The following is an 18,204-nucleotide window of genomic DNA, read 5'->3' on the forward strand; positions in this document are numbered from 1 at the left end:
AAAAAAGATTTTAGTTCGGTTTTAATTGCAATACAATACATGTCTTCACTGTCTCCACTCTCCAGCCTCAGTTTATTAATTAGTCTTACTTGCGGTGTTGGGGATCTGCCCCCAGGCCTTCCAAGCCTCTAGGCATGCTAGGCTAGCATTCACCAGAACCTCCTTTCATGCCTACTTCATTTGAAAAGACGTTTTTTAAAATTTTTATTTCATGTGCACTGGTGTTTTGCCTGTCTATGGCTGGGTGAGGGTGTGAGTTACAGACCAGTTTGTGCTGCTGTGTGGGTTCTGGCAACTGACCCCAGGTCTTCTGGAAAGACCTGGAAAGCAGCCAGTGCTCTTAACTGCTGAGCCATCTCTCCAGCCCTGATTTGAAAATTTCATGTATTTATTTGGAGAACGTTCTCTTTTTTGGTCGTGCTGGTGTTTGAACCTAGGGCCTCATGCAGGCTAGGTAAGTTTTTCATCATAGCCATATCCTCAGCCCTCCTCTCACGTTTAACTGGGCAACCCTCTCTGTACTCTCCAATTAAAGTTCTAGAAGGAGTCAGCTCATTGGCTGACCTGTCTCCACCACCCTTTATTAGGCAGAACCCTTTCAGGTCATCTCAACTCACAGGCTCACTGAATGTGGCCAACGCTCGGCCAGATGTTCCACTGTGTTTGAGCCAAGCCACAACTGCCTGGTGTTGGCTCAGAGCTGTGCCCGTGAGAAAAAGCACCCCCTCCAGCCCCCGACTTCTTCCTTCCTTCCTTCCTTCTCTTTTTCTTTATTTTATTTTATTTTATTTTGAGATAGAGTGTCGACTATGTATCTTTGGCTGCCCTGAAAACTCACTATGTAGACCAGGCTGATCTTGAATTCATAGAGATGCACTTGCCTCTGCCTCCCAAGTGCTAAGATTAAGATGTGCGCCACTTCACCTGCCCTCCTCCTCTACTTTTTTTTTTAAGTTATTACATTTTTTATTTTCTATGTCTGTGTGTATGCACGTATGTTCTCACATGGGAGCCAGAGAACAACTACTGGGAGACAGCTCTCTTCTTTTACCATGTAGGTCCCTGGGATCAAATTTTAGTGACCAGGCTTGACTATGGCTGCCTTTACCCGCTGAGCTATCTTACTGGCTCTCTTTTCTTCTAGTTATGCACAGCTAGAGATAAAACCCAGGGCCTCACATGCGTGCAGCTGTATTAGTCAAGCTTCTCTGAGGAACAGAACTGATATAATGAATGTGTGTGTGTGTGTGTGTGTGTGTGTGTGTGTGTGATTTATCATATGTATGGGATTTATTAGCGTGCCTTACAGGCTGTGGTCCAGCTAGTTCAGCACTGGCTGTCTCCCTACAGAAAGTTCGAGAATCCAGGAGTTGCTCAGTTTATGAGGCTGGCTGTCTCAGCTGGTCTTCAGAATAACCCAGAATCATAAAGAAGTAGGCTCCAGTGCCAGTGAAGGAATGGACTTCCAGCAAGATGGAGGGCAAATGGGTAAAGAGCAATGGCTTCCTTTTCCGTGTCCTTTGTGTAGGCTGCCAGGAGAAGGTGTGGTCCAGATTCAAGGTGGATCACAGCATCTCCAAAGATCTGGCTTTAGGTGGATCTTCCCAGTTCAAACAATCCAGTTGGGGGGAAATCCTTCCCAGATGAACCCAGCCATTTAGGTTTTAGTTAATTTCAGATATAGGCAAGTTGATAACCAAGAACAGCCATCACACAAGGTAAATGCTCTTTCACTGAGGTGTAGACCCAGCCTTTGCTTTGTTTTGTTTTGATTCAGAACGCGTGGTGGTTTAAAAGTTGGCCCTCATAGGCAAAGAGGAAGTGGCGCCGTTAGGAAGTGTGGCCCTGTTGGAGGAAGTGCCTCACTACAGGGTGGGCTTTGACGTCTCAGAAGCTGAAGCCAGGCCAGTGTCTCTCGGCCTCTTCTTGCTACCTGTTGATCCAGATGCAGAATTCTCAGCTACCTCCCAGCACTGTCTCTGTCTGTGTGCCACCATGCTTCCCTCCATGATGATAATGGACTAAACGTCTGAAACTCTAAGCCAGCCCCGATGAAATGTTTTCCTTTATAAGATGTCTTCATGACGTCTCTTCACAGCAATAGAACCCTAACACAGAATGTCACTGTGGGGTCATGCTGGCTTTAAACTCACAGTCCCAAGTGCTAGTATTACAGGTGGGTGGTACCACGCTTCACGGAGAATTGTAGATCTGTGCTGTCTTTGACTGATAATAAAGGCAAGCGGAACAATCCTGGTGGTGACAAATTTTGCAAATCATGTTGCTATTTCCTTATTACATTGTTGACTTCTGTCTGAGCATTGAGGTCACCTTTGAAGCAGGGCTTCTCGGAGCTGTCATTACCTCACCAGTATAAAACAGGAAGAATGTAGCTCTAGAAATGGGTTTCCAGCTGTCCCCTGTCAACACGGAGCTCTAACTCATCCCTGAGCATCCTCCCCAGGCAGGGGCTTTCCTTTGGAGAAAAGTGAGTGGATTTGGTTTCTCCTTTTGTAGGATTTTGCACATGGGGAGAGTATCAGCCTTTAGTCTTCCTATTCTTGCGTTTGCTTTTGATATTGGACTGTGAAGGTCTTAGACACAGCATGTGGCAGCAGGCATTTCATTGAAGCAACCGTGCGGAAATTCACCTGGGATCTCTTGTGTCCTGGAACTTGTTCTGTACACCAGGCTGGCCTCAAACACAGAGATCCCACCTGCCTCCACCTCTGGAGTGCTGGGATTAAAGGCATACCTCACCGCGCCTGGCAATTTGGTCCATTTCCCCCCCTTTGTTTTTTTAATTTTTAAAGATTTATGGTTTTGAGCCTTCATGTGGTTGTTGGGAATTGAATTTTTTAGGACCTCTGCTCACTCTAGTCAGCCCTGCTCTCTCTGGTCAACTCTGCTCACTCAGTCCCTGCTTGCTCTGGCCCAAAGATTTATTTATTATATACAATTACACTGTAGCTGTCCAGAAGAGGGCATCAGATCTCATTACGGGTGGTTGTGAGCCACCATGTGGTTGCTGGGATTTGAACTCAGGACCTTTGGAAGAGCACTCAGTGCTCTTACCCGCTGAGCCATCTCGCCAGCCCTCCCCTTTGGTTTTGGTTTTCTGAGACAGTCTCATTTAGTTCAAATAGCTTCAGTCTTGGTATGATCTTGAACTCCTGGTCCTCCTGTCTCTACCTCTTCCAAAATGCTAAGATTATAGGTGTATGTCACTACACCTACATCCTTCCCTCCCTTCCCTCCCCTTCCCTTCCCTTTCCTTCCCTTTTCCTTCTCTCCCCTCCCCTCCCCTCCCCCCACCTCTCTCTCTGAGAAAGAAAGGGTCTTGCAATGTAGCTTAGGTTGGCCTTACCTTAGAGGCAGGAACTTGAATTCTTCCTGACTCAAACACTCAAATGTTGGGATTACTTGTGTGCCATCATGCCCAGCTGTCAGAAGTTTACAAAGCTAAAGAGGGCCACACTCAGGTGTCCGAAGTTAATATAGCTGGTCTCACTGAAGGAGAAGACTGAGGGAGAAGAACCGAGTTATGACCACTAGTTCCAGGGAAGATCAAAGAAAAGTCTGAAGAGAAGGAATGAGGATGAGAAGTGATAGGACATGATAACTGGCCAGGAAGGGGTGTGTGTGTGTGTGTGTGTGTGTGTGAGAGAGAGAGAGAGAGAGAGAGAGAGAGAGAGAGAGAGAGAGAGAGAGTGAGAGTGTGTGTGTTAGTGGATCAGACAGAAAAGAGACAGAGACACACATGCTGCCCCAGGACTTCCCCGATGTGATCCGTGGCAGAGATCTTTGTGGCCAAGTTCCTCAGGGGAATCACTCTCCTGGCTTGACCACTGATTTCCTGTAATTCTTGAGCCTCACATCTTCCTCAACCTCATAGTTTTTTTTTTTTTTTTGTTCTTTAAAAAAGATTTCTTTATTGTTAGTTTATGCAGTAGTTGTTCCTTTCCTCCCATGCATAACCTGCTTGTATGTCTTTGAAGGTGTCAGATCCCCTGGAATAGGAGCTGCAAACAGTTGTGAGCTGTGGTTGCTGGGAATTGAACCTGGTTCTCTGGAAGAGCAGCCAGTGCTCATAACGTCTGAGCCGTCTCTCCAGCCCCAGTCTCATGTTCTTAAACAGAAGGAAAACCAAACAAACAATAAACAAAGTATTTGCTGTGGTCTAGATATACATGTGTCTCTCCATGAATACATTGAAACTCAGACTCCAAGGTGATAGTAATAAGTGAGAGCCGCGCTGAGGTGTATTTCAGTAGAACTTAGGCTGAGGCCCTGGGCTCGATTCTCAGAATAAAAGGTGTGTGTCACCATGCCCACTTGTCATGCTTACCCCCTTCTGTCCCTTCCTCTTAGCATGGCAGCTATGAGGGCTCTGCCCTTAGGCTATGTTAGTGCCCCATAACAGTCTCAACATAGTCTGTCCCTTTCTCTTTTTAAAAAAGCCTTTATTTAATTTATGCATGTGGGGAGTCCAGGATGGCCAGATGTAGGCGTCGGATCCTTGGAGCTGGAGTAGTCAGGAGTGTCAGAGCCACCTTTATCTGCTAATTCATCTCACTATATAGCTCAGGTTGACCTCAAATGCCACAAAATCCCCCTGCTTCTGCTGGGATTACCCAGCTGTGAGGGTTTCCTTCCCATCTCCCTGCCCCTCACACTCCACTGGGTGTCTAACTTCCCACTTCTCCTTTTGTAATGAGCCTACTCATTCTACTTCTGTTCCCCAACTGAAGTCTGGAAGCTCAGAACTTGCTCAATGTGACTAGAGGAAGGTCTGGTTCCCTTCAGCCTCAGGATGGACCATAAATTAAGTTACACTTTCGTGTAATTATTATAAAACAATCCACGCTATCGCTGGCTACTCTGACCACAGAGGTCTCCCTGCCCCCATGGCTATCCCCATGCAGCTGTCCTCCAAAATTCCCTCAGTTTGCTTGCTGCCAAATAGCTCACATTCCTTGTCATCCGCCCCCTACGGCTAGCTGTCACAAATCCCTGTAACCCAGTAAAATCAAAACTCCAGAGGCTTGTAAATTATCAGTCAGATCTATATATCTTCTACGGTATCCATACTACCTGTGGCTATTTCAGGGCACGTCGTGGATCTGGTTCATCCTCTTACTCCATCTTTCTCTGTCCTTTCCCTGTCTCTCTGTCCCTCTCTGTCCATCTCTAAAACTCTCAGCCCGCCTTCCTTTTCCACTGCCCAACCACAGGCTCGAGCCTTATCTTTTACCTGCCCTCACCTGGGTATCAACAGCAATCCACACCACCTGAAACCAACTAGATGACAGTTTAGGAGCTGGGTGCAGTGGTGTGCCCATTGTCTGGGAGGCAGAGAATGGCAGACCTCTGAGTTCCAGGCCGGACAGGGCTACACAGAGAAACCTTGGAGAAAGACGCAGACAGACAGACAGACAGACGGACGGACGGACGGACGGACGGACAGACACACACACACACACACACACACACACACACACACACACACGGGCGGAGGACACCAGCAAGGACCTTGCAAGCTGAAAAGATTGCTCAGTACAAAGAGAATTAAATGTAATATAGCACCTCTGTGGCCCTATTCCATCTGTTGTCAGCATGGGTGAAACCTGGAGCCTCGCATACACTGTGCCCTTGACCTACTGCCCCAGCTTCATCCTCCCTTTGCTTTTGAGACAGAGTCTTCCTAAATTACCAAGGCTCAAACTTGCCATTCTCCTGTTTCAGCCTCTCAAGTAGCTGGGATTGCAAGTTTATGTGATAGAATGCCCTGTTTCTATGCTTTTTAAAAATAAATAGTAAAATTACATATTCATGTTGTTTAAAAAAAACAGTTAATAAAGAAATGTTTAAGGCTCATTCTACCAAAATAGTCACTATTTGGAGTCAGGTTGTGGAGGGACGTTGCTCTGTTGCTTACCTAGGAGGCATAAAGGCCCCGGTCATTCTAGACTCTGTAAAACAGGTACAGTGGCACAAGGCAATGATCTCGGCACAGTGGTGCTGGGGCAGGGAGATCCAAAGTCACCCTCAGCTGTCTAGCAGCTCAGTGTGTGTGTGTGTGTGTATGTGTGTGTGTGTGTGTGTGTGTGTATTTGAGGCAGAGCTCCTCTGTGTAGCTCCTCTGTCCTGGAACTTGCTGTATAGACCATGCTGACTTTGAACTCAGAGATCTGTTTGTTTCTAGAGTGTTGAGACTCTGGATGTGCACCACCATGCCTGGAAAGGTTTTTATTTTTAATACATTTACTTATTTGTTTATTTATTTATTTATTTATTTTTATTGTAGGAGGGCATGCATGTGTGGGCCAGAGGACAATTTGGGGGAGTTAATTCTTGATTTTTACTATATGGGTCCCAAGGATTGAAGTTGAGTTACCAGGCTTACAGCAAGTGCTTTAACACACTGAATTATTTCATCAGTTTAATCCTCGAGATTTTCAAAATACACACATTCAAATATTATTTTGTTTTGTCTTTGAGATGGGGTTTCATATACTCTAGGTTGGCCTTGAATTCACAAAGTAGCTGAGGATGATCTTGAACTCTTTTTTTTTGTTGTTGTTTGTCTTTTTGTTTTCTTTCGAGACAGGGTTTCTCTGTGTAGCCCTGGCTGTCCTGGGACTCACTCTGTAGACTAGGTTGCCCTCGAACTCAGAAATCCGCCTGCCTCTGCCTCCCAAGTGCTGGGATTAAAGGTGTGGGACACCACTGCCCTGCTATCTTGAACTCTTGATCCATCTTACTGTGTCAATTTTTTTTTTTCTTTGTCGAGACAATGTTTCTCTGTGTAGCCCTGGTGGTCCTGGAACTCACTCTGTAGACCAGGCTGGCCTTAAACTCAGAGATTTCCTTGCCTCTGCCTCTCAAGTGCTGGGACTAAAGGCATGTGCCACCACTGCCCAGTTCCATTCTTAGTTCTTTAGGCTTTATCCATACATATACTTGTTTATACAAATGTATTTATACTTTAAAAACTAAGACCCGTAGATGATAAAGAATGTCATGTATTTGTCTTTCTGAGTTTGGGTACTTCATCTAATATTATACTTTCCAGATCCATCCATATTTCTACAAATTTCACAGCTTTATTGATTAGTTTTTTTGTTGTTGTTTTTGATTTTTTGAGACAGGGTTTCTCTGTATAGCCCTGGCTGTCCTGGAACTCACTCTGTAGACCAGGTTGGCCTTGAACTCAGAGATCCACCTGCCTCTGCCTCCCAAGTACTGGGATTAAAGGCATGTGCCACCACCGTCCCACAGCTTTATTTTCTTTACATCTTAATGACATTCCAGAATGTACTATATCATATGTTTATTATCCATCATCAGGTGATGGACATCTAAGTTGCCTCAGTTTCCCTGGTACTGTGAGTGCAGACTACTAAGTTCTGGTGAACAAATGGCTCTGTAATAGGGTATTTATCCTGCCCAGGGTTGAATGGCCAGGAGTAGTGAAGCTCGCTCATAGGGTAGTTACAGTTTTAATTTTTTGAGAAATCTCATATTGATTTCCATAATTCTGTATTAGTTTGTACTGCCACCAGGAGTAAATAAGGGATCCTCTTTCCTCACATTCTCATCTGTATTTGTTGTTGGATTCCTTCATGACAGCCATTTTGACCAGGATGAGGCATGATGTAGAAGTAGTTTTAATTTACATCTCTCTGAGGACTGGGGATATTGAACACTTTTTGGGGATATTGAACACTTTTTGGGGATATTGAATACTTATTGACCATTTGTTGTGTTTCTTCTTCTGAGAAATATCTATTTCATGTTTTTCCTCTTTCGCTTTCTGATAAATGTAGTCCTGTCTTGCCTGGAACTCACTCTGTAGACCAGGCTGGTCTCAAACTCAGAGATCCCCCTGCCTCTGCCTCCCAAGTTCTGGGCTTAAAGGCATGTGCCATCACAGCTGGCCTAGACTTGTATGGTGAAGTGTATTTCCCATGTTTTCCTGTAACAGTTTGAGTATTTAAGACTTTGATCCACTTTGAGTTGGTTTTTCTTCCAGGTTAGAGACATCGCTCATTTTACCTTTCTGCAGTTGGACACCCAGCCTTGCGAACACAACATGCTAACTGTTCTTTCCACTGCACGTTTTTGACACTTATGTCAAAAAGTAAGTGGACAATTCAATCACTGTTAATATATTTAGACTTAGTTTGTTGTGTCTGCGAGACCAATATAGAAGATTGCTGTATAAGGCCAGCCCAGGCCAATCAAGAGCCTATCTTAAACAAAAACCAAACATATGTGTGTTTGCACATGCACTCTCGCATACACACACACACACACACACATACACACACACATACACACTCTTGCACACACACACACTCTCACACACTCTCGCGCACACACACATACACACACAATACACACACACACATGCACACACATACACACACATACACACTCTCGCACACACATACACATACACACATACACACACATACACACACACTCACACACACACACACTCTTGCACACACACACACACACACTCACACACACACACACACTCTTGCACACACACACACACACTCATTTAAAAGCTTTTTTCATCTATATGTTCATGAAGTTGTGCAATCATCTCTACTGTCTCAACCCAGAACATTAAACGTTACTTAAAGAACTTAAACCCATCAGCAGCTGCTCTCTCCTCCTGCTCCTTGACAGTTACCCATCTGGGGGGCTGGGGATGCAGTTCAATGATAGACAACTGAAAAGAAGCCGGAGACACTACATCTGAGTTCCAACATCACACATACAAAAATTTTCTTATTCTGGACATGCCACTCAAATGAAATTCCACATATGAGCCTTTGCGCCTGCTGCTTTCCCTGCATCTGTTTTCAGGGTCTGTCCGTGCTGTAGCATGCCTTAGTGGTACCTCATGCCTGTCTCCATTCCCAGTTGCAGGCCTGACAGGCTGCTCTGCTCTTTCTATAATAACTAATGTTGTAGAGCATTCCTTCATGTGTTTGTCAGCCATTTATATTTCATAGTTAAAGAACTGTCTGCCTGGGCTGGGGATGTAGCTTAGCAGGGGAGTGCTTGTTTGAAACATAAATTAAATGGCTGGGCATGATGCCACATGCCTTTAATCCCAGAACTCTGGAGGCAGAGGCAGACAGATCTCCATGAGTTCGAGGCCAGCCTGGTCTACAGAGTGAGTTCCAGGACAGCCAGGGCTACATAGAGAAACTTTGTCTCAAAACAAAACGAAAAACAAAACAAAACAAAACAAAACCAACAAAACCAACAACAAAAACAAAAGCCAAAAAACCCCAAAATAATATGAACTGAGGAGCAAAGCTCAGCACTAGAGCAGTGACTCATTAGATTAATTCTTGCACTGTGAAAAATATTGTTATTATTAATTTTGAAAAATATATTTATTTATAAAACTTTGTTTAAAAATTGCTATGTGTACGGTGGGAGGAGCACACCTGGAGGGAGGAGCACACCTGGAGGGAGGAGCACACCTGGAAATCAGAAGACAACTTTGCCCTTTGTCCTTTATGTGGGGCCTATGGGTGGAGCTCGGAGTGTCAGGCTAAGGCTAACACCTCAAATCCTTTTATTCACTGAGCCATCTCATGGGCTGAGTGATTTTTTTTTTTAAAGAAAAGAAATATAAAAAGAAGCCCCTAAAAGTTGCCTTTTTAAAGTTGTTGTTGTCAAGAGTTGTCTTTGTGTCCTGAATTCTTTATAGATATTCTTGAGTGTACCTGTATCATCAACTATGTCATTTACAAATATGTTCTCCTAGTCTAAGGATTTTATTTATATTTATTTATTTTTATTTTTATTTTTTAGAAACAAAATTAGCCAATTGGTGGTGGTGCATGCACACCTGTAATCCCAGAGGCAAGAAGATCTCAGATCTCTGAGTTTGAGACTAGCCTGGTCTACAAAGTGAGTTCCAGGGCAGCCAGGGCTTCACAGAGAGAAACCTTGGCTTGGAAAAAAAAAATCAAAAAAAGAAAAGAAGAAAGATGAGGACAAGGAGGAGGAGAAGAAAGAAATGAGAGAGAGAGAGAGAGAGAGAGAGAGAGAGAGAGAGAGAGAGAAGGAGGGAGAGGGAGAGAGAGGGAGAGAGAGGTGAAGACAAGAAGGAAGGAAGAGAAAAGAAAACAAAAGAGAAAAGAGAAGAAAAAAGAAAAGAAACCGGACAGTGGTGGCACACGCCTTTAGTCCCAGCACTTGGGAGGCAGAGGCAGATGGATTTCTGAGTTCGAGGTCAGCCTGGTCTACAGAGTGAGTTCCAGGACAGCCAAGGCTACACAGAGAAACCCTGTCTTGAAAAACCAAAAAGAAAAAAGAAAGAGAGAGAGAGAGAGAGAGAGACAGACAGAGAGAGAGAGAGACACAGAGAGAGAGAGAGAGAGAGAGAGAGAGAGAGAGAGAGAGAGAGAGAGAGAAAGAAAGAAAGAAAGAAAGAAAGAAAGAAAGAAAGAAAGAGAGAAAGAAAGTTAGCTCTGAAGCTCGTGGCTCTGTAGTGCACTCCAGGCTGTGTTTTTCCTGCAACCTTTTATCACCCATAATCTTCCCGTGTGATTCAAGCAGCGATGCTTTAGGGATGTTTCCTGATCAACCCTCTGTCTGCTTTGTTTGTTTGCTTGTTTGTTTGTTTTAGATAATATAATTACAATATTTCTCCCCTCTCCACTCTCATTACCCCCCTTTTTCTCCCCCTCTGCTTCCTCCTCCCCCCTCTATCAGGCTTTGAAGACTCTTCCGGGGCCTGGTGTGAGGGTGGAGGTTGCCTAGCTAAGTGGCGGTAATTTAACCGCCTTGCTGTCTGCTCTTGGATGATGTGAAAATGCAAGTAGGCACAGGAAATGTATCTAACCTGCTTATACTTCCTCTCTGAATAGAGAGGTTTCACAACGCGGACAGGAGCACACCCCTCCCTCCACCCCCACCCCGTGTCATCAGCCTGGTGGCCCTGAGAAAGTTCCACTGGAAGGGGCCCCATGAGAGAGACACCACCATTTCCCTCTTCCTCCCGGTCTAGGTCGCCAGCAAATCTCAAGAGCTCTCTGAGATCCAGTCCGGACCCACAGGTCCCTCCTAGGCGCAGATGAGTTTCTGGATCGCTGGCCTCAGACTTTTGCTACTCCAGCTGTTTGGTAGGAAATCCAGGAGGGATGGGAAAGGGATGTTGTCTGTGACAGGGGAAACTAGAAAGCTCGGTAGAGCTGAAGAGGATGAGGAGCCACCCGTGGGGGTGATGTGGGACTCAGGAATCCCGGAGAGAAAAGTGGGAACCCACACATACTTGAAGCATGATAGCAAAGGGCATGGAAGGAAGAGAGGGTGGGTAGGAGTGGGCCTTTAAGGGTTTAAGTAGATGGTTGGAGAGACCCAGGATGGGAGGAGAAACCTGGGTCAGGTTACTACTCGGCCTCCTTTGTAGTACATCTCCTTGGGAGTTCTAGGTAAGGCTTTTCCTCATTGGAGGCCTCCCCTCCCTTCACCTGAAGGGAGGTGAAAAGGGTACTGTCATCTCTGACATCCAGGACACAAGGCGCTAAGTCTTTCTACAAGGAAAGTCGGGCCAGAAAAAGACAGTTTAGAGGCTGCAGGGGACACTCTAGCTGCCTGAGATGGGGAAGGGGATGGTGGAAGATTTTAAAAGGTCAGGAGATGCCTGTGTCTAAGTGGGTAGAGTTGGGAGACTTAAGATCAGTCACCTGCTGGGTTCGGGGTACGGTGATTCCTCCAGGCTGATCATTGGGGTTCTCAGGTGCTGGGATGCAAGGTCCCCAGAGAAGCACAGTGGGAAGTGCAGCCATGGGGCCTCAGGGCAGACTCGTTTGGTCCCTGCCTGGGAACTTGGTCATTCTCTGCCAGGAGGCCCCTTCCATGGCTTCTTTCCCATGGGTCCCCACCTTCTTACCCTTCCTTCTTTCCCAATAGGTCCAAGGGGGAAGTTGAGTCCTCTGGGTCTGGGAGGAGTTGCCCTGGGAGACAGACTGTGTGGTCTCCTAGCCTCCAGTCCAGGCCCCAGAAGGAAAGTCCTGGCACCATCCATCTCTGCTTGGCTGTAGGCAGCCTCAGAGCCTGGGTGGGTTTGGAGGAACAGGCCTCAAGGGCAGCACTGGTCTGTGCGGGTCCAGATAGGGAGCAGCTGATCAGTTTACTCTCCACAGCCAGGGCCTGGAGCTACAACCTGGACACGCGGCATGCTCAAAGCTTCTTGGCACAAGCTGGAAGACATTTTGGGTACCAGGTCTTGCAGGTCGGAGATGGGTGAGCTATTATTCTTTCAACTATCCTCCAGCAGCAGAGTATGTCGGGTCCCACATACATCTGCCCAGAGGCATGCAGCCCCTGAGTTGGTGTGAGGATTGTCCCATGTCAGGGGTTGGCTTCCCTTCTGCGAGCATCTGCTAGGTGGAATCTTTGAAACAGGAGCAAGGCTCCCTAGTACCATAGAGTGAGGGTGATGGGTAATAAGCCACACCAGTGTCTGAGGACCATCTCCTCTCTGCTTCCCAATTCAAAGCCCAGCTAAGCACACAGTAGGGCAGGCTTGGGCATCAATGGCTTTGTTGTTGTTGTTGGTGGTGCTGCTGTTTGAATACCAGGTCTATGTGTGTCAGGCAAGCTCTCCACTGAGCTGCATCAAGTTTTGCTCTCTTCATTTCGAGACAGGGCCTCTGTAGATCAGTTTGCTTCCACACTTGCTGTAGCTGAGCGCAGCCTTGAACTTCTGACCCCCTATCCTCTACCTCTGGGGTACTGGGATCACAGGCAGATGACACTAAACCTGGTTTCTTTTTTATTTTATTTTCAAGGCAGGGTCTTATTAAATTCCCACAGCTAGCTTGGGGCTACTGTCCTCCTACCTCAGTCTGTCTCTGAGTAGCAGAGGTGACAGGCCTATGTCACCATACCTAGTCACAAATAGCTTTTGAATTGATGACTAAGTGAAGGAGGTTCTAAGGTGCCCACCTGAAAGACACTCTTTGGGCCTTAAATTTTCTAGAATGCAAATGAAAAGAAACCCTCACTTCTAGAATTATGTTATTTGGCTATTAGGAGGTAGGGGGTACTCAGGAGCTCCCCTGAAGAGTAAGAGCTGCATTGCCTTGGCAACGAGTTTTTAGCATACAGTTGTTATTGTTGTTGGGCTGAGTGTGTACGTGAACGCTGTAGTGCTTGAGCTGAGTGTGTACGTGAATGCTATCGTGCACACGTGGAAGTTAGGACAACTTGTTGGAGTCAGTTCTCTCCTTCTACCGCTTAGGAGAGCAAATCAGACTCAGGTTCTCAAGCTCCTTAAGCACTTTTGCCCCCTAAGCTATCCACAAGAAGCCTTGCATCACTTTGAAGTGCTGGTCAAGATACAGAGCAGGGTGATAGATATGGGTCTATTTGTATTTTTCTACAAGCAGACATCCAATTAGACCAGCACCATTTGTTGAAGATGCTTTCTTCCACCCATTGTATGGTTTTGGACCTCAATGGGAGAAGATGCACTTAGACCTACAACAGCTGGATATCCCAGGATGGGTGGTACCCAAGGGGGTTTTCCCCTTCTCTGAAGAGAAAGGGAGAGGGACTTGTAAGGAAGGGTGAGACTGGGAGGAGAGGAGAGGGGGGAGGGGAGCGAAATTGTGATATAAAGTGAATAAAAAAAAAAAGAGGGCTGGCGAGATGGCTCAGCAGGTAAGAGTACTGACTACTCTTCTGATCTTTGGGCTGGAGTGAGCAGGGACTGGAGCAAGCAGGGCCGACTAGAGTGAGCAGAGGTCCTAAATTCAATTCCCAACAACCACATGAAGGTTCACAACCATCTGTACAGCTATAGTGTACTCATATACATAAAATAAATAAATAAATCTTTAAAAAAATACATAGCTAGGTGGTGGTGTTGCACACCTTTAATTCCAGCACTTGGGAGGCAGAGGCAAGCAGATCTCTGAGTTTGAAGCCAGCCTGGTCTACAGAGTGAGTTTCAGGGCAGCCAGAGCTACACAGAGAAACCCAGTTCTGGGGGGTGGGGGTGGGGAGTGGGAAACTAATGGATTTTGGTGCACAATTTTAATCCCAGCACTTGGAAAAGAGATGAAAGTTGGATCTTTCTGTTAGTTCAAGGCCAGCCTGGTTTACTTAGCAAGTTCTAGGAGAGCCAAGGCTACCTATATAGTGAGATCCTGTCTCGAAGAAGGAAAAGAAAGGAAAGAAGGAATGGGTAGGAAATAAGAAAAGAAGGACTGAGTGGGGAAAGGCCTGGGCAACTTCGTCTCAAGTGAGATTTTTCATCAGGGTTGTGGTGGGAGCCCCAGGTGAGGCGGACAGCACAGGAGGCCTCTATCGCTGCCATCCGAGGAGTGGTGCCTGCCAGCCGGTCAGCCTACATGGTGAGTCAGTAGGGAAGGCGAGGAGGAGCGGGCTCCCAGGAAACCCTAGGCTGATCCCATCACGCTTGACTACCTGAGTCCTTCCATCTGGCCTTTCCTGTGTCTACAGGTTCTAACCATACCTCCAAGTACTTGGGAATGACGCTGGCAACAGATGCCGCCAAGGGAAGCCTCCTGGTAAGATGGCATCTGAGCCCGTGGAGCTGAACTACGCAGATGAACTACACACTACTACACTATGTACAGATGTTGAAAGGGGGTGGAAGGATGAGCCAGATGTTGGGGTGTAGACCTGCAGCCCCAGGGGTGGCTGAGACAGCCTGGACTGCATAGTTACAAACCAGCCTGGGCTGTATAATAAGACCCTGTCTCAGAAAGAAAAAAAAATCTGACAAACTGTTAGTAGCGTTCGAGAGTTGACTGAACTGCTGCTTACTGAGAATGGACAAGGAGCTAGAGACTTTTCTCACATAGTCTGGATGTACATAGCTGGTGCGTAGCTGAGGTTGACCTTGGGCTATTGATACCTCTGCTTCTTTATTTGTTTTTTTTTTATTTTATTGTTTTTTATTTTTTGTTTTTTCAAGACAGGGTTCCTCTGTATAGCCCTGGCTGTCCAGGAACTCACTCTGTAGACCAGGCTAGCCTTGAACTCAGATTCATCTGCCTCTGCCTCCCAAGTGCTGGGATTAAAGACATGTGCCACCACTGCCTGGTTGGTTGGTTTTTTTGTTTGTTTGTTTGTTTTTAACTAAAGCAGGGTCTTGTTATGTAGCCCAGGTTGCCCTGGAACTTGTCATTCTCTTGCTTCAGCCTCCCCAGGGCTGGGATCACATGCCTAGAGGCCTGTATTTGCCTCTAGGCCTCATGGGATGCAGTGCTCAATTGTAACTTGTTTACTTAACTACTGTCACAGATCAGGCATTGTGCTAGATTCCATGGGGGTAAGGCTGTAAGATACAAAGATGCACAAAGGACAAAAGCCCTGTCTATAAACTGCTGCTGTCGGGCAGAACAGAGTAGTCATAAATGCAAGGGGCAGTACTGTCTGTTCTGGAAAAGTGAGGTTTGATTTGGTGAATGCAGGATGTGTGGTTGGGAGGGGCAAGTCCTGGAAATGTGGGGCAATACCCAGCTGTACACAGAACACATGATGAACTACGGAGGTTAGATACCATTCCGAAAATGTGAGCATCCATTGTTACAGAATGCTGGCTGCCTTAGAGGCAAAAATGCTTTGCTTTGAAAACCCAGGAAGCTCCTATTCTCTGCTGATAATGCCTGAAAGACACAAAACATAAGGAAGCCTTACTTTTCCACCTTTGCTCCCTGCAGGCCTGCGATCCTGGACTGTCTCGGACGTGCGATCAGAACACCTACCTCAGTGGCCTGTGCTATCTCTTCCCCCAGAGTCTGGAGGGACCTATGTTACAAAACCGTCCTGCCTATCAAGGTGAGGAATTGGAGACCCAGTGGGTAAAAATGCCTTTGAGAAGCTGGCCTCCACAGGAGCCAGCACAGGAGGAGAAACTTCTATCAGTTGGATCGGTTTGCATGTGGTCTCTGCAGAATGTATGAAGGGCAAAGTCGACCTGGTGTTTCTGTTCGATGGCTCACAGAGCTTGAATAGAAAGGACTTTGGAAAGATCCTGGAATTCATGAAGGATGTGATGAGGAAACTCAGCAACACTTCTTACCAGGTACCCATGTGCACCCAGACACTAGGACCCTTAGTCACAGACCCAAGATGCCCACCTGAGCAGGCTTGAGCCATTACGTATATTGTGAGGTGTGTCTTCAGAAAGCATGGGCGTGGTTGCACCTATAACTCTGGCAGCATTAAGAGTCAGCAGTTAAAATCGGCCCAGTTCTCTGGAGCTGTTTCTCTCTATCTTCTGTCTCTGCTTTCTTTGTAGATGAGCTCCCATTTCTCTTTAGATTTCATGGGTGGAAAACTAAATTTGCATGATAAAGTTCCAAAAGGGCGTTTCAACTACCTCCTTCTACAAAGCCCCAGTTCTAAAGAGATTCTGGCTAGCCCAGCATCAGTTGGTTGACTGTCTGGTCGACCTAACCCTATCCAGTTTAAGGGGTTTTCTTCACAGACATAGTGACTGGGAGTGAGTTAAGTGGGCCTAGAGCCCAAGGCCCAGCACACATCTCTAGGTAAGAAAGCAGAGGTTTCTTCCATCTCGTTTCTACACCTGTTTATATTTATCTTAATTTTTCTGAAGAATGAATTGAGGCAGAGAAGTGAAGTTGGGTTACTGGAGTGTGCATAAGAAGCAGAGACTGGGGTTGGGAAGTTATCTGAATGGGCAGTGCTTGCCCAGCAATCACAAGGCCCTGGGTTCCACATCTGTTGGGGAAGCGGAGACTGGAGCGGACAGTGAGAAGGGACCTGTAACCCTATACCATGTCTTTCTTTCCTAGTTTGCTGCTGTTCAGTTTTCTACAGAGTGCAGAACAGAATTTACCTTCTTGGACTACATTAAGCAGAACAAGAACCCCGATGTTCTGCTAGGCAGCGTGCAACCCATGTTCTTGCTGACCAATACCTTTCATGCCATCAACTATGTGGTGTAAGTTCCCTTTTGAGGAAAGACATGCCCGTGTCTAGGCATTTGTTCTATGTGAGCTAGCTCTTCCAGCGATGGGAGACAGGAGGTCAATGGGCAGGAGCAGAGTGTGGCAGTTGATTGTATAAGTTCGAGTGGAGAGCAGCATGTGGTTGGCCCACACCTTAATTGCAGCTTGGGGAGGCTTCTGAAGGAGAATTTTGAGTTTTATAGGTTAAGGCCAGCCTGGGCTACATAGTAAGACCCTGTCCCCCCAACCGTCACCCCCAAATTCAGGGGAATGGAATGATGGCTTAGCAGTTAAAAGGACCCACACTCATGTAACGGGCCAAGTATCCAGGACACACTTGGAACCCCAGTTTTGAAGAAGATAGAGACAGGGGGATCACTGAGACTTGCTGGTTTCCAGTTTAGGTAAGAACACATGAGCCCTGGGATCAAGGAGAGATCCTGTTGTGAAATCTACAGAGAGCCATAGCAGAAGACACAGTGTGTCTCCTCATGGCCTGCACTGGAGTGGGCAGGGGTGTGTACACACATGCACATACACATAAATCTTTAGAAAAATTCCACAAACCTACTTTGAGCCAGGTATGAGGGTGCGTCCTCCTAATCTTCCTGCCTCGATCTCCCAAGTGCTGGGATTGAAGGCGTGCACCACTATATTCCGCTAGAGAGGGATCCTGCTGATAAACCTTAGGTGGGAGGATCCGAGGAAGCTTTCGATCAAAAACATTGTAGACCATCAATCTATAAAGAGACAGGTTGCTTGGGCATATAGTTTGGGCATCATAAGTGTACTGGTGAGATTGGAGCCTGGGGCCCTGTGGTGCTAGACAAGCATGCTACCACCAAGCTCCCACCCTTGACTCAGTATTGGAAACATCAGTCCATGGTCATCCAGGCTCTACTGCTATGGACCGTTGTGGTCCATCATGGCAGGAGGGTATGGCAGAAGTGACCCAGAAGTCAAGGAGAAAAGGAGGAAGGAGGCAGGGCCCCCTTCAATGACTTCAAAATCTCTCACTAAGTTCCAGTTCCTGGAAGTCCCACCAGCTGTTGACAGGCCAAGCCTTGGAGGACACTTATGAGCTAACGCTAGCAAATTTGGAATGTTCAAGAAGAGCCAGATGAGGTGGCACATGAGTCTAATATCAGCATTCAGGAGGCAGAGGCAGAGGCAGAGGCAGAGGCAGAGGCAGAGGCAGAGGCAGAGGCAGAGG

The 18,204-nt window shown here is 46.5% G+C and overlaps 1 protein-coding gene across 4 annotated transcripts in view; it reads left to right on the plus strand.

The window, feature by feature from the left end:
- Positions 1-10,950: 10,950 nt before the first annotated feature.
- Itgal (integrin subunit alpha L) overlaps positions 10,951-18,204 on the plus strand; it is a 40,903-nt gene continuing 33,649 nt past the window's right edge. For 3 of the 4 annotated variants that reach the window (XM_031388388.1, XM_031388389.1, XM_031388390.1), the window contains exons 1-7: positions 10,951-11,162; positions 12,186-12,285; positions 14,308-14,402; positions 14,512-14,579; positions 15,738-15,855; positions 15,972-16,102; positions 16,836-16,984. In XM_031388388.1, the coding sequence (XP_031244248.1) occupies positions 11,114-11,162; positions 12,186-12,285; positions 14,308-14,402; positions 14,512-14,579; positions 15,738-15,855; positions 15,972-16,102; positions 16,836-16,984 (710 nt within the window). In that variant the 5' untranslated portion in view covers positions 10,951-11,113. The remainder of the gene's footprint in view (positions 11,163-12,185; positions 12,286-14,307; positions 14,403-14,511; positions 14,580-15,737; positions 15,856-15,971; positions 16,103-16,835; positions 16,985-18,204) is intronic. The other variant, XM_031388387.1, reaches the window with a different exon arrangement.

This window comes from Mastomys coucha, unplaced genomic scaffold (assembly GCF_008632895.1).
Source record: "Mastomys coucha isolate ucsf_1 unplaced genomic scaffold, UCSF_Mcou_1 pScaffold21, whole genome shotgun sequence".
NCBI lineage: Eukaryota > Metazoa > Chordata > Mammalia > Rodentia > Muridae > Mastomys > Mastomys coucha.